The sequence below is a fragment of the Nannobrachium achirus genome, assembly GCF_963921795.1.
Source record: "Nannobrachium achirus genome assembly, chromosome: 15".
NCBI lineage: Eukaryota > Metazoa > Chordata > Actinopteri > Myctophiformes > Myctophidae > Nannobrachium > Nannobrachium achirus.
The window spans coordinates 19,385,394-19,402,067 of record NC_137822.1 but is presented as its reverse complement, the minus strand read 5'-3'; the positions used below and the strand labels follow the sequence as shown (position 1 = coordinate 19,402,067).

Sequence of the window (16,674 nt, the reverse complement as noted above, 5' to 3'; positions counted from 1 at the left end):
ATTTCTTTTCCTACATTTAAATATATACAGTATATGTATTTCAAAAAAAATTTTTTTTAATTGATAATACTAAATATAAATATTAAAGCAAAAACGAACACTAAGAAATTCCATAAATATAAAAAATATATCATTAAAAAGTAGTGAAAATAGGCGATCTGCAGTGCAAGCTCACAACACGGCACAAAGCGTTGTGTTGTGAGAATGTCTAATCTCTCTTTTGGGTCTTGAGTACAATTTGAGTCTTGAGCTAAAAGGTTTGGGAACCCCTGATCTGGTCATTCTAGAAATTCCCCCTGGGGGGTGCTTGAGCAGCTTGCAGGGGGCACGTGGAATGATTGCACCAAATACAGTTCTATTATCAAACAACACGGTGACGTGCCAGATCGATGATATGTCTATTATTGCATAGTAATAGAACGATTTTGGGAGAATTGTCAAAACGTATGGGTGAGGGGGTACTATCCAACATGGCAAAACGGCTCAAAGGGTACAGGAGACAAAAAAGGTTGGTAACCACCGATCTAGGATAGTGATTCAGTGCCCACTGGTGGGCTGTGAGTGTATTGCAACTGGGCCCACAAATAATTGTAAAAACACTTTTTTTAAAATGTTAATAATAATACAATTTTAATAATAATATAAGAATATAAAGCAAATTATGTAATTGTATATTTTCTTATTGAAATTTTTATTTAAGTAGTTTTCTTTGTGATACCAATAAATAGGAGGTACTATGTTATTTCCACTGATCCAATCCATTGATCGACCATTAAAATAAACATGCTCTGAAAATGCACACATGCAAGATTTTCAAGTGGGTTGAGAACCACTGATCTAGGAGTTGTCACACAGTATGTTTCCATCCCAAGTTTAAATATTTTTGGGGGGATCAAGATTATATATTTGCTCTATTTAGATACAGACCGTGTCAGAGAGACAGGAAACCAAATGTGGAGAGGAGATGACATGCAACACAGACTAGAGCATGTGAGTGGATCTGAGCGTGGGGAGATGCCGCTCCTCGCTCCAGGTGGCTGTTGTCACGCTCGCTCATGTTGAACCCCCTCAAGGAACCCAGATGGTCCTTGGACCCCACTTTGAGAACCACCTTCCTAGATTTGTTTAAATTAAACAATGGTGTCAGATCGGTACTCGGAATTCAACCGATACTTAACTCATCTAGTGCCATTCGCGAGATGTCTCGCGAAATGTAATAGAGTATATGTAGTGCCATTCACGGGATATCTCGCGAAAAGTAATATATTACTGTAACGGCGAGTACATTACCGAGAAGAATGGCCGCCGGTCCGGAGACGAAATCCGTCGCTGATTTTGCATCATCACGGCTCCACGAGCACAAAATAGTCCCATCCATAACATTGAGGTGGACGGGGGATCTCATCTTTAATGTCCATTATCTCAAAACTACACTTTAGAAGCTAGGATGGAGGCAGATGCTCGCTTATTTTACACAATGATAAAAGCTCCGGTCGGCCATTACACAACTCCACGTGGACACGGAACGGTTCCGGCGCACGATCCGATGACGTCAGACCGGAAGTGACTGCGCGGTGGACTTCTGGCCTTCAAAATAAGATAACGGCGGTGATGCCAGCCTGAAGGTGGCATCGTGGACTTTATAATCCGTTAATGTGTGGGGCTCAGAATGAGTTAAGTTATGGGTCGGAATCCATAACTGGATCTGAATCTGTATTGGGAAGGAAAGAATGGTATCGTATATCTCTAACCTTCTTATAAAGCCGCTCTCCGCTACGTTAAAAATGGTCCCGCTCCACTCTAGCCCCGCTCATGTGCTCTGACACATGCATATTGTTTTGAGGCTTTAACCAGGCAGCTAACGATGCACCCCTGTCCATGTTGATTATGTCAACTAAAACTATGACGGAAAAATGTTCGTCGACTGCCTCGTCGACTGCCTTCTTTCACTGACGAAAACTAAATAAAAACTAAGCTATGATGACTAAAACTATGACTAAATAAATATATTGACAGTTTTGTCGACAAATAAAAACTAGACTAAAATGTCTGGAAGGGACCAGTGGAGGAAGAGATCCAGTAGAACTCAAAGACAGGTTATTTTATGTTTGGTTGCGCTCTGAAAATAGCCGATATTTCAGCAACCAAATGTGAAATCAGCAATTACGACATCATCAAGGCCTGCAAAAATATATTTTTGACAAAATCAACTGTGGAGACTAAAACTAAAACTTTTCACATGACTAAAATATGACTAAAACTAAATGGAATTTTATTCAAAAGATATGACTAAATCTAAATTTGCTGTTAAAATCAACATTAGTCCATGGGGTGTTAACACAGAAAAGAAGAATGTAAATGGCAAATTTCAATACAATTTGGTCTGTATTACAAAATGTTTTGTCTGCTTGAGATGGCAAAACACACAATGCCCACAATAACCTACTAATTGTAATATATGACTATAAGGTCTTAATATATCTTCATAGGCAATCAGAAATATTATGTCAGTTGATAGGCTCTCATTCTACTCCATAGGACTAACGCAGGAACGTTATGCGGTGGAAATAAAGAACAGGCCTAACAGAGTAATCATCACAATATAGTTCATCACTATTAAGTGTTAAGCCTGTTTAAGCCTGTCTTGGGCAGCCTGTAATCCTTTGCCCAGTGCGTGGAATTGAGTTGAATTGGGTCAGCTTTGGTCCAACGAAGGAAAGAAAATGTAGTGAAGAGATAGCGGGTGTGAAAAGAATGTCATGTTTGCAGAGTATATTAAGTTTGTCTAAGAAAACCGCTCATATTCAGCCTTCTGAGAGATGGATTAACAAATGAAAATGCTAGCTCAACAGCAACACCCATATTACCTGCTGTTTCTAGAGCAATAAAACTGGTCTATTGATCAATTTGGGGAGTGGAAAAGAACATGCCCTGCCCCTACACAGACGCGCTTCAGTCTGGACCCGAGTTATTGCCTTGTGTCTAACCAATGCTGTGTGGAATACAGGGAGACCTGCGGCGCATGTGGTCAGAGCCCTTCCATGCCAAGGCCAGCAGCCCACGCTTCCTGGACGTATGATGCATCCTGGGGTACACAACCAGCACGGGGAGGACCGGAGAGCCCTGCCCCCGGTAGAGGGAAAGAGAGAGGGTGCACTCTGAAGAGAGGCCACATTGTCCTCATTATTTTGTTCCTGCTTTCCGTCAGCCCTCACTGAAACCCAGAGGACACTAGTGTGTGTGGACCACAATGCCCAACACGACGCATCGCCCCGTTTTATCTGCGCTTCCCACCCATCTTTCTGCCCGCCTATTTCCTCTGCTTTCCAACACATCCTGCCATCGCTGTTTTTTTTTTCTCTCTCTCTCTCGCTTTCTCTCAGCCCCAATTTATTCATAGTTGTGCGCCAGTGTCGCGTGCCGAAAATAGTCGATTCTGCAAGCTCACAACACGTCGCAGCGCGACGAGTTTTGAGCTTGAAATCAGGCATTACTCCTCCCTCACTTTGTCCTCTGCTGATTTCTTCCAGACTCCCTCCCATAGTTGGGCTCCTCTTCACTTCCTTCTCATTGCCCATTCCATTTTTAGGCCTCTCCTCTCTTACTTTGGACCTTTCATTTTCTTTGTCCACCCTTGCATCTTTGTATTTCACTGACTCTGATGGACCAGGCTGATGGCCAGGCCTCCCCTTTTTGTGGACTTATGGTTGTGAGACATGACTGGGGCTTTTTGTTTATTTTATTCTTTGTTTTTGTTTTTTTCTGTTTCTTTGTTTTTTTTAGCATCGTTGTGGTCATCATTATGGTTCTTGTTCTTGTTGTTATTATTAATATTATTATGATGGGATGATTTCAACAGACATATGGTGGAGAAGAGCAGAAGAGTGTTGCAGGACAGTGAGTTTGGACAGTTGAGCAACACGGTAAAGGAGAAATCTCTCACCTGCTACTGCTTACTGGCGTCCCTATATTGGGCATGTCATTATAGGCGAACCCCTCCTCCCCCTCCCCCAGCAGATCTACAGGCTCATGACATGTTGCGTCGTGACACATTGTGAGCTTGTAGACCGGCTACTTTTGCTTTTGCAACCGGCTATCGTACCCCTTAAACCCTACATACTTAGCCATGCAACAAACATAGCAAATGTTGCCGATCTACAAGCTAATATTGCATCGCAAAGGTTGTGAGCTGGTAGATTGTGTATTTTTTTAAATCGATTAGAAACATTTCAAAAGATGTTTTGCCCAACAGGGACGCCAGGGTTAATGTGGTTCAACGTGTCTGTCGCTCCACTACAGTGGCTCTACACCATGGTGGTCCTTTCTCTTAACACTTTCCCTCCCACCCCGTTATACTGCAATCATCTGCTGTCCCCGCCCTGCTCACAGATACGATATGTATTTTATTTAGAAAATGTTTTATTCTTGGCATATACAGAAAGGATGCATTATAAATTGTGAACGTGTCCCCACAGAGTTGAAGGGGGCACTTCTGTTTGTATATATGTGTACACTTGTATTTGGGGTTATCATGGTGAGTTTCTATTTGTGAATGGGAGTGTTTTAATGCGGGGTTGGAAACTTGACGCCAGCCACCAGCCAAATGCTGGCAAATTTGGGCTGTGGCTGGAACCTGTCGACTCGAGCAACCAGTAGGAGCTTATTTTCTAATTCATTTTGGATAGTATTCTAGTCTATGTATCAGGTGAATTTTGGAGTATAAAACGGCACTATGGCTGGTGGACAAGGTTGGTTTCCTTCCTTTGTTGTGTTAAGCCCAATTTATACTTTGGCAAGTGGTCGAGGTTGTGCGACAAAGCATAAATGAGGCTTTATAGTGTGAGAGTGAGAGGAAATGAATGTTTGTTTTACTTCATTTTAATTTGAAATCCAGTACATGTAACAAAGCAGTAATTATAGTCAGGTTTCCATTAACCCAGGTATGTTTAACAAAACGGTTGCATACAAAGTTGTGTCTCAAAACTCATGTTGATCAACAGGAATACATTTTTAAATGGGGGCCAATTTTCTTGTAACCAGTAGACAAATGGAAATACAGTGTTTTTCGAATAAATGAATGTGTATTTGGTTTTTAGGGCACGTTATTTTGGTTTAGTCATGGAAGCCAAAGTTTCTGTGAACTGTGCTTGAAGGCATATTGCCAAATTACCCACAAATATTATGTAGCTAGTTCTCTTCTGAAATACAAAAGGCTTGTCATGCTTATTTATGTGCTTTTGGCCAGCATTCAATTATTAATATTTTTTTACATATAATATGAAGTGATGTGTCTTTTTGGTCCACATCAATACAGTAGTCTTTTCCTTTTTTCCCCCTCTCCCAGATCAAATGGATGGAAATGTGGTATTTTATCAGACTTTTCTAAATCTAGTTCTTGTTATGTTAATGAAAACCTGACTATGGTGTAATACTGGACTAAATGCCTGGATATATTCAGTGGGATATGTAGTCCTTTGCTGATGTTAAAAACCATATCCAGAAGATATCTGCAAGATGAGTCCCACTTGAGATGCATCTTCTCCTCCATAAATGTAACAGATTCCGGGCCATATTAAAATCCACAAAAACCTAGGCATGTGCCAAGGCTTTAACTGGAATTCTCTGGGTGGTGAATAGGTTTGTGTGTGAGTGCCTGATCAAATAGCATTACTTAAATGAAGTCTGGACCTAGGGAGGGGAGAAGATCTGTTAGGCCCCTCTGAAGTCAGTCATGGATTTTGATAGGCGGACCCTTAGAAGTTAAAGCTAAACCACAGACATTTTTAAAGTAAACCGTTTGGTACCCAACAGTCTTACAAACTTTAATTTGCAATTGTCATTCCTCCTGCTGTTTTTGTGGTGCTTGTTAATAATAGCTTAAGTATACTAGGACATGTGGGAGGAAGCAGGTGGAACGTCAGAGGGGGGAGAGACACATGGAAGAGGCCATTTGCTGGCTGCTTGTCTTTTCCCTCTCCTTTTCTCTCCTTGTTTTTCTTTTCTTTTTTTTTCCTCTTCCTTAATCTGGCCGTGCATGTCAAGTGTACAGTGTGTGATTTCTCAAGATTGCATTACCAGAGGAACTGCAGCTTTGTTTTAAAAACTCTGCTGGCCTAAACCCAAGGGACTGGACCTATTAGCTTGGCTATAGCCAGAGGAACATACAATGGACAAAGGCAATGGGTCAGAAAGACTGGTCAGCTCTGACCCTCTAGGCCAGACGTGACTGATTTTACTAAGACTGAATATTCCCTGAGCGCTGTCGGGGTTGGACACTCCGTCTTTGCCTACAAATCATGGAACCACGACCCCACCCATCTCCCCCTGCCTCTCAATGGACATGGAAGACGTATAAATAACTGAAGCCGATCTTGGTGATAACAATTTAAAAAAAGAGAGTAAATGAATAACTGCTATTTTCATTTTTTTAATGGAAGATCGCTTTCTTTTTATCCCCTTGTTTGTATTGTTTGTTTTCTTAGTGCTGTAGATTTAGGTTTTCCATTTTATACTTTTCTTTCAAACCTCTTCTCCCCTCCGGCAGAAGGTTCTAGCTCTGTTGGTGCGTTGACATTACAGCTGAATGGATTCTGTATAGAAAAAAAAAGGTGAATAAATAAATTAAGAAATGTGTAGTGAAATATGGATCCTGAAGTGCTGAATCTAAAACACTTTGTCTCCTTTTAACTCCTTCCCCATGTCCCTTGCCCTCTCCCTTCTATCCCTCTCCAGTCAGGATTCTGCTGTAAATAAACATGACTCTAACTGTACTACCGGTGTGTCCCTTTTCATTCGCTCGGTTTCCCAATAGTCGTTGGGGGAAAAGGAACGATGTTGTAGCTGTGGGAACGTTAGGATGAGAAATTGTGCGTTGACTTGAAACGGATGTTGTTTTTCTTGCGCAAATGTTGGAGCTATTTTGTTATGCAAGACAATAACTACAGTATGAACTGTCAACTAATTCACAGTAGACTATGTATCATGTTCACCATGTATCATGAGGATGTAACTTTAGAGGGTGAGAAGCATACAATTCAGTGTGTCATAGTGTGTGACTTAAGCCCCCTTTCCACTACGAGGTGGAACGAGAACTTTCCAGAACATTTTTAGTTTAGTTTTGTTTCCATAACGTACGGCCCGGTTTCAGACAAGGTTCTGGGAACCTTTTTTAGGTCCTGCTCTTGAGGTAGTACTAAACTTGAGTTCTGGGAACCCATGGGTGGGGCCAGCAGTGCTGCTACTCGATTCTGGACCTTTAGGTCTGGTTATATGGAAATGTAAGCAGAACTTGGTCCCAGAACTTCACAGGTTCTTGAGAGTTCTTGGTTCTGGGAAGTTCTTCTAGGTCTGGTTCGGCCCTGTAGTGGAAAAGGGACTATAATTTCCTTTGGTGCACAGTAACCAATGGAACTGAACATTTTCACCATGAACTGGTTGCTGATTGGCATGCATATTAGTACATATAGGTACTTTATTATTATAAAAAAACGCATTTATGCCTTATTCTGCATGGATACAGGTCGTGTGGGCACCTAAACATTGTGGGCACCTCAATATGAATTGTCAAATCTTTTTCAAAATCTGGAAAACAAATAATAAAGGAATTGATGTGGGAAAATGGTGAAATAATCTAAAGTAGATTTGAAAATGCACGCAACATCTAGTAGACCTCAAATTACCCTTCAACTTCTTGGTTATGCCCCAAATTCTATCAATTTGTGGTAGTTGTAGAAATATTCTGCCTTAAATGCCAGTAAAGAAATTGTTATATCATGTATTTGGCCCCCCATTTATACAATTGTGTACGGTAAATAGGGCCCACTATCCCGGTTAACCTCTGCATGAGCCTTTATGGATAATTGAAATACAATGCATCTTATTCCAAAATGCTGCATTACTTCTCGGATTATGATGTTGAAACTGTTTTCCAAAGGTGTAAAAACACACACACACACACACACACACACACACACACACACACACACACACACACACACACACACACACACAAGATGGGATTTATGGCTCTTTGAAGTGAGCCGGATCTCTAGGATCCGTTCCTTTCAAAGAGCCGTTCAAAAAGACTAATTTTAGTTACTAGTTACTTTGTAAATTTTTATATAATTACAAATCACTTCAACCCTATACATTTCGGCCATATATGTCACAGTGTTTTTGAGATTGAGACCAGGAGCGCTTGTTTTTGGGCACGAGGTGGAGCAAGCGGTGCCTCCTTCGGGGGACTGCCCATAATTAGTCCTACAGGGTTTGGTTTTAGGTTTAGGTTTAGGCATAGTTTTACTGGGGTTAGGTTTAGGTTTAGGCATAGTTTTACTGAGGTTAGGATTAGGGTTAGGCATATAGTTTTACTGAGGTTAGGGTTAGGGTTAGGTTTAAGCATGGTAGCATTCACCAGGTTAAGGTTAGCAGTGTTGGACTGATGGGAACAATGGAGGAACAATGAGATGTCGGACCAATGCAGCCGGGGTCTGCCAGTATGCAGCATTAAAGTTTAGGTTATACATTTGTTCTTAGTCATCCATTAATAAATTAGGTTTGTCTACTTGTGCCGACTTTGTTCTACCTCTGAATGAGACTAGAACCTGTGCGTCTCAACAGACGTAAGACACAACTTTAGAATAGGGAATCTGTGTGGTTTAGCACAGGTCAAACTACTTGTGAATTAGAAGCTGGACCTCGCTCTAGATTGGGGAGAGTATTCTAAGTTTGAAAAATACATTATTTAGTGATATAACAGTATACGGACACTATTAACACTTGTTTTGTGATTTGTTACACGAGAATAGAGTAGGCCTAAAGGTTTGGAAACACTGTTATAGTCATGGCCACATTAAAGGAGCAGTTCACCCAAAAAGACTTATTACTTAGACTTAGTTATTTTCTTACTTCAATACTATCAATTACACTTCATGAATTCATGACTTCATGGGGTGTTTAATTGATAGAAAATAACTAATTTTTTGGGAGAACTACTTTTAGTGCTGAGAACTGCTTTAATAGAGAATGAGTCTTTAATGTGGTTTGATTTGATGAATTCTATTTTGGACATGTACAAAATGGATCAAATCAAAAACAACAATGAAAAGAATGACAACAACAAGGAACACAATTCATTGTAATAACATTGTATAAGGACCAAAGCACAGATCAAAATTCATACAACTACTTTGTTACTTTCTATTGATAGTAATTAGGAGATCATCAAGCAAACACTGCTTTAAAACTCTTAAATTCATTTGTGAAATCAGCTGGAAGCTGATGTATGTCAGGTAAAGTGGGATGTATCCTACCTACCACCTTCCCTCTCCTAGATGCAATTGTTAACTGAGCTAGTTGCGAGTGAGATTAAACTAATAGGTAATAATGGAAATATGCTACATTTTGTCATGTTAGAAAGAAAATAAATCCTGTGTTATGAGAGTGAACTGTGTTAAACCACAGCTGAAATTCTTCATGATAGTAGTTGTTTAATCACCACTAGATGGCGATGGAGACCACATAAAGAAGTTGCTGCGGCAGTAACAGCGTTACAAAAGGCTCTTGACTCATCCAATAGATTAGCCTGCAGAGGAGGCTACACTCGAAGCCAGGCTTGCTTCACATATTACTTTCAGAGCAAGTGACCCTGAAGAATTGGCCCACAGACATATTATTATATTTTAGATGAACATACAGTACTGTAGTGACATTGCAATATAGCCTAAACTAGCCTATTGCTGATTTTCAGGGACATTATAGACTAGTAAGGAGAAGAACTGTGTGACTCAATCACACAAACGAGTGATTCTTGATTGTAGCTATTAAAGAAAGTCATCATAAACATAAATCATAAACATAAAGTACTTGGCCACTTGGGCCTTATGAACACTGTTGCCTGACAAATACCAAAAATGGACAATTTACAAACTCACAATGCATCACATTGGGAGGAGTTGAACTTGTAGATCTTCTATTTTTGCTATTTTTATTCAAAATATTGGTGGATTGAAATGCAATCTAAAAAACATTTAGATTGCGGCACACAGGATCTGACACAAATTTTGACCCCTTGATCAAGATTCAATTTATCCTGAGCATGCAGACTGGCTCTATCAGCTGCTCACGTGTGTCTATGGCAAATTTTATTATGCAATCCATTATAATGTTCTTTCTTTGATAATAAGACCCAAATACTGATATACTTTTCTTCAGAGTATGTATGACACTGATTTACTATGACACAATGGCACACTATGAGTCCACTAATGGTTCTCAAATGTTTTATTTGCGAGGACCACCTTAACTCCAAGAGTGTACAAACACGGGTCCATTTGGTTCCATTCTCAGAGTGACAGGCCTGTTATGGTCATTCAGGGCTAGCTCTTTATGTGTTTCTGGTAATATTATTGTCCACTCATTTTGTCCATGACAAAAATGTCCACCACATGCCAACATGGCGATGACCCCTGCACATTTCAGCACTTAAACAGGATACCAGGTTCAAATCTGAGGTAGAAGAGGACAGTATACATATTGCTGCTTTAAAGGACAACTTTGTTCTTTTACAACAAGGGTTCATATTTTAGATAGTCATTAGAGAAAAGAAAAGATGAGTGTTAAAATGTTTTCATTTACTTCTTTCTATCATTTTAGTGATTTTAACGATTTTGATTTGCATGCATGCCCCCAGGTTGGGGGCATGCTCATCTTTTCTTTTCTCTAATTACAATCTAAAATATGAACCCTTGTTGTAAAAGCTAAAGTTGTCCTTTAAGAGAAACCATGGGGTCACCAGAGTAATCTTCAGTGGTTTAAAAGGTATTCACATGTTTTAATGAAGTAAATATATCAACACTGCAATGTAGAAAAGTAAAAGTCCGGAATTCAAGATGTGCTTGAGTAAAAGTACAAACGTATTGGTATTAAAATGTACTTAAATTAAAGTATACCAAAAGTAGAAAGTATGTCCCGCTTCACAAGTTTTCAAATGTATAAAAGATATAAAGATCTTTTGAAAATAGCCGGTCTACAAGCTCACAATGCGTCGCATGAGTGTGAGCTTGTAGATCGCCTATTTTCAAATGGCTGAAATGTATATAGGGTTGAAGTGGTGACTGTATGTTTTAGAATAATAATCAAAATCTACAAAGTAACTAGAAACTATTTTTCAAATAATTGTAGTGGAGTAAAAGTACAATATTTGCCTTTGATATGTAGTGGAGTAGAATAGAAGTATTGAACATTAAAAAATATATAAAAAGTAAAGTGGTGTAAATTAACTTTACACCACTGGTAATCTTTGTGTCATGTTAAAAGATAAATGAAATACTAATTCAAAAACTAAAATGAAAAACCTTCCTATAGATATTCATAATAGTTTAGCTTTTAATAGCATTATTGTGAAACTGTAACTGTGTGTAATTGTTTTCAATACCCTAAAAATTGTGAAGCTTCAAACTAAACAATGTGCTATTTTAACCATTTAGTTCTTTATACTTTTAAACATATCAGTGATGTCATTAACTAAAATAGGCTATATGACAATACTATATTCAGAATGTTGGGCCATATTACATCTTTTGTTTTTCCAGAAACCTATCCAACAAAAAGACATAAAGGGGCCTATGATGTCCTATCAAATAACAAGCTATCATGAGGCAGATTGCCTATCAGGTAATCTGCTTCAAACCTCTACACAGACTATAAGATCATGTACAATAGGGATAGAAGTTATGCGAAGTTTAACCACATGAAGCCTATACTGTCCCTATTCTGGGTATGTCATAATAGACAAACATTCGGTGAAAATAGGGGAACGTTGGGTGAAGTGAGCAAATCTACGAGCTCACAATGCTGTGTGCATCAAGACTGTTGTGAGCCTGTATGGGAAAGATATGGTATGGAGCAGGGGTTTTCAAACTTTTTTGACCCCTGTAAATAACTTTTTCATCCACGGCTCCCCTGAGTTACACTGTTAATTTTTTGAATCTTACATCATATTGGAGAAATATCCGTTTCCATCAGAACTGACTGAAAACAACGTTGTACTTAACGTTTAACCACTTGAACCCCAGCATGCCTATTCTGAGGGGAAAGTGAGCTTGTAGATCTGATATTTTTGGTGAAGAGATTCGTCGTAGATGGAAAAAATAACTCGAGTACAGTGCAAATCAGGTCTGTTTTACTAAGCATAGTGAAGTGATATTGCATGTAGTGATATTGATGAATTCCAAATCTTATCAAATTATCTCGCAGCACCCCTGGACTGGCATCACGGCACCCCAGGGTGCCCCGTCACCCACTTTGAAAACCCCTGCTGTAGGGCAGTGGTTCTCAACCTCTTCAGTCTGTGACTGTCATCTGCATGGGACTGAATGGGGACCCCCTCCCAAAAAAATCATGTGGGGTGGGGGACCTCCCTGGCCGACCCACGGGTTGAGAACCACTGGTGTAGAGGGACAAAAGGAGGAGACCTAGTAGACCCCTGGGGGACAAAGAGACATAGGCAAGAAAGCATATACTGTAAACACCAAGAGAAGAGAGATGAACAAGATCAGTAACCGACTGACTGACTGACTGACTGACTGACTTTAGTGAAGGCAGAGGGGAAAGGGGAAGGAGCGAGAGAGCTTTGAGGACAGTGGGGGTGGGAGTGAGGTCAGTGGGGTCAAGGTAGGGAGGGTCCACCCCTTCATTTATTGGTCAGAGCTTCCGATGAGTTCTTTGCCGCTTTGTGGCCCTGAAGTGTCCAGAATTCCACCAGGGTCATGGGGATTGTAGCATGTCATTTGTAAAACGGTTTGGCGAGATGGTCCTAAAAATGGAGAGGTTGGCCTACATTTGGAATGTAAGGGTTTTGTCTTTTAGAGGAGGTCCTCTGGTCCCTCTCCTCCTGTTCCTACAGACTGTAAGGCATACATGGGCAACTGGCGGCCCGGGGGCCACATGCGGCCCCCACCTTCACTTAATGCGGCCCGCAGGTTAATACCGGAATACTGATATATTATTGATTTCAGCTTTTACAATTCCAACATGAACATTTAATTCCGTCAGTCTATATTAGTAGTCTAATGACTAGTATGGTTGTATTAAAATGTATATTTTTATGTCCAATGTATTTGTATTTAGGTTCATGAAGTTAACATGAGTATAACTAAATGCTTTTGAAATGAAATCAAAATGTTACACATTTCAGGAATCCAATTTAAAAAATAACAAAAAATTATTCAGGATTCCAATTCAAAAGAAGCAAAAATAGCCAATCTGCAAGCTCAAAACGCGCTGCGGTGCGTTTTGAGCTTGCAGATCAGCTATTTTTGCTTCTTTTGTATGAGATATGACAAAGTAGGACTTGCAATACGCAATGTGGCCCTCTGGAGTGAAGGTGGAAATATAGTAGCCCTCGCTATCATCAAAGTTGCCCACCCCTGCTGTAAGGTGACAGGGTATTCTGTCACTTCCTAGTCAGCCACCCCTGAGATATAATTAGTTTTCTTATTTTAAGAAACAAGACCTTACACAGTTTAAATATATATTAAATATATAATATATATTAAATTAAGAACTGACAGGTGACAAACTCTCATATATGTTCAGAATTTCTACATGAATGAATTTTCCATGAGAAAGCTTGTGATCATCAATTGCCTTTACAGATGTTTTGTAATTTAAAAGATCCTTACAAAATGTCCAAATACCTTTTTAATCTCGCACATGGCCAAGACTCTTGTCATAAACTACCTTTTGCTTCATTTAGGCTGCTGTTTATTCCTAGTTTCAATGAGGAAGGCACCGTAAAAAGTTAATATGTAATTTTAAAATGTTATCATAAGAGCGCATAATGTTGTCGTAAAGTTAAACTTCAGCAATACATGTATGTATAGGCAACCAATGCAGGTACTGTAAAAAGCTTGTCATGGCCCCTGCTACATCCCAATGTTAATGGCGGAGAGGTTCCTTCCCCCTCTTCCACCCAGGCATTCCGGGCTTGTTTAAATAAGGCTTGCTTGCCTGGGCGCGGGTGGATTCCCCTCTGGCCCTTTGCCCTTTGACCTAAAGTGCATTCCGTATGTAAAGTGAGGAATTCTTCTGAAGTTCAGTTAATGGGGTTGAGTTTTTCATCCTTTGGACTCTGCCTCTACTCACCCACTGGAAGGAAAATGGATCTTGGTGTACGCGACAGGGCAGCTGTGTTAGTTAAGGATGAAGTTTTATTGTTAGTCTGTGGTTAAAAATCAATTTCTCCCACTGGCAGATCATGATGTCAAGCTTCAATAAACTTCAACAATGATCATCTGGAATCGTGAGTGATTGGTTTTATGGCTGAGAGGGAGGGATTGGAGAATATGAAGACTATGGAGATTTGAGGAAGTAGTTAATGCATTGGTTTATTTAATCTACCCTGACCATGGGCAGAGAAACATTGGAAGCAAAAATATTGATACCATGACCATATGCAATGGAAATACGGTATCAAAGGTTACAGCTGTGACTTCAATATGTTTAGTGTAATATGGTTTAGTTTACATGTATTTGCGCATACAGATTAGAATAATTTGTTTATTTGCAATGCCATTATTAGAGTAACTTTGGAATGTATATAGCTAGAAACAAAATGATATCTAAACAATTAGAATGTCAACAACTTCCATCATCACATGTTAAAAAACAAACATGGTGGCATTCCTCAACTGCTCTTTGCTTTTCACAGTCACTTCCATTAACCACTTAACCCCTATTTCAAAATAGCAAACATGTAAAGCTGAAGTAAACGCTCACAATTCAGCGGATTCTGTCGTCTTGTGAGCTTCTCTTGTTCTCACTATTTTTACTGACAGTTTTGTAAAAAGTACATTTCCTTGTCACTTTCCACCAGATAGTTAAGAACCACGGTGAACCTTCAGAAGCAGACCCAGCTCTGCTTGGTGGAAAACATGTGGTTGAAGATAGAACAGTGTGCTCCTGGGGTTGTGCTTTGGGAACCCTGCACAGTGTAGAAAATAACATCCTTGCGGTGCCATTTGCTAAATTAACACTCAGGATTTGTACGTGCATGTGCGCACGTATGTGTGTGTGTGTGTGTGTGCGTGCGTGCGTGCTGTTGGAGACACTGTAAAAGGCAGTGCCACCCACACAGCTGGAATGTCATGTATGCAGTCTATAGAGTCTGTTTCAAGAGGGAGGGCGGGAAGGGATGGGGGTGGGGGTCTGGATTGGGGGTGGGGGTCTCTGGAGGAGACAGGGTGCACAGGGGCTTGGAACTTGTGGTGGGGTCTACCAGTCCATGTAAAAGATAGGGAGAGAAGTCATTCCCAACCCCCACATCACCCCCCCCCCCCCTCTCTCTCTCTCTCTCTCACACACACACACACACACACACACACACACACACACACACACACACACACACTCTGTCTGTCTGTCTGTCTGTCTGTCTGTCTGTCTGTCTCTCTCTCACACACACTCACTCATTCACCTAACTCACTCACTCACTCACTCACTCACTCACTCACTCACTCACTCACTCACTCATTCACTCCGCTCACTCACTCACACACAATGAAAACGAATCCATTAACCTTTTTTTTTTTCAGTGGGAAATGATCAGTGATGATCCATCAGAGATGTTTGGCCTCTCCTCCTGATGAGAAGGAGTCACCAGAGACGTGAGATGGTAGTATGGGGGGTTGGGAGAGGTGAAAGGCCACAGGAAGAAAGGGAGGCACACACTACAAACCCTCAGTGTCCATTTAACTCAGAGAGGGCATACGCATGTAACCAAAATGGACCCTTTCTGGGTCCATCCGTGTACTCTCAAGAGTTAGAAATGGAGAAATCGTCACTGAGGATTTTAGTGTGTACATTTTCGGAGGAGGGGAGGTTGGCAAAGAGGGAACAATAACTCCCATGTTTAAAAGGCTCCTCTGAGCCCCCATGATGGCCCTCACAGCCAACAGTTTAGAATCGAGTTATTCAAACGACACTTTGGTGTTTGTTGCACTTTACCCCCCGGGGGCGGTTTTCTGAACAAACACTTCCAAAAGATGAAAGGGATTTATTTTTTTCCCCCCCCATATTTGTTTTTCTTTTTCTTTTTTTAAGCATATGGAAGTGCATGGTATTGTTCCTTAGATTAACGTATTACTGTCGTCATATGAACAACATTAAATTGATAATTTGTGCATTTCCAAAATGTGATGCCCTTTATGGTCCAGTTAATACATGCAAACCTTTCAGTGAAAAATGTAAAAGGTGCATGATTATCAGTCCTCATCCTGAGGGGATTAGTATGGCTATAGGTTGTTTCAAATCTGCAGGTTATTTGCAGAAGACATTATTTTACATAATTTGCTCTACAGTCACATGTTCCTGTTGCATTGTGCTCTTGTCCTGAATGCTGACATTACCCCCACAATTCAATTTGTTTGAATCCATATATAGGACAACAAACAAACTGACATATTTCCCTTTGTCCTCGGATTGAATGCATTCAAACTGAGGGTGTTTAAGTGTTTCCACATGGTAGACAGACTTACAAACAGCTATAGGCTACTATAAAGGTCAAATAAGTGCAGAATATAGCAAGGGTGAAAAAAACATTTAATCCTGAATCACATAATATTTGTTGTATAATTCTTTCTATTAAATTAGCACACTTCTTTATCTTGTATGAAG

General features: G+C 40.1%; 1 protein-coding gene across 1 annotated transcript in view; it reads left to right on the top strand.

The window, feature by feature from the left end:
- sppl3 (signal peptide peptidase 3) overlaps positions 1–6,738 on the top strand; it is a 50,275-nt gene extending 43,537 nt beyond the window's left edge. The window contains exon 11 of the mRNA XM_080742962.1: positions 3,008–6,738. Within this exon, the coding sequence (XP_080599088.1) occupies positions 3,008–3,079 (72 nt within the window). The 3' untranslated portion in view covers positions 3,080–6,738. The remainder of the gene's footprint in view (positions 1–3,007) is intronic.
- Positions 6,739–16,674: the final 9,936 nt, after the last annotated feature.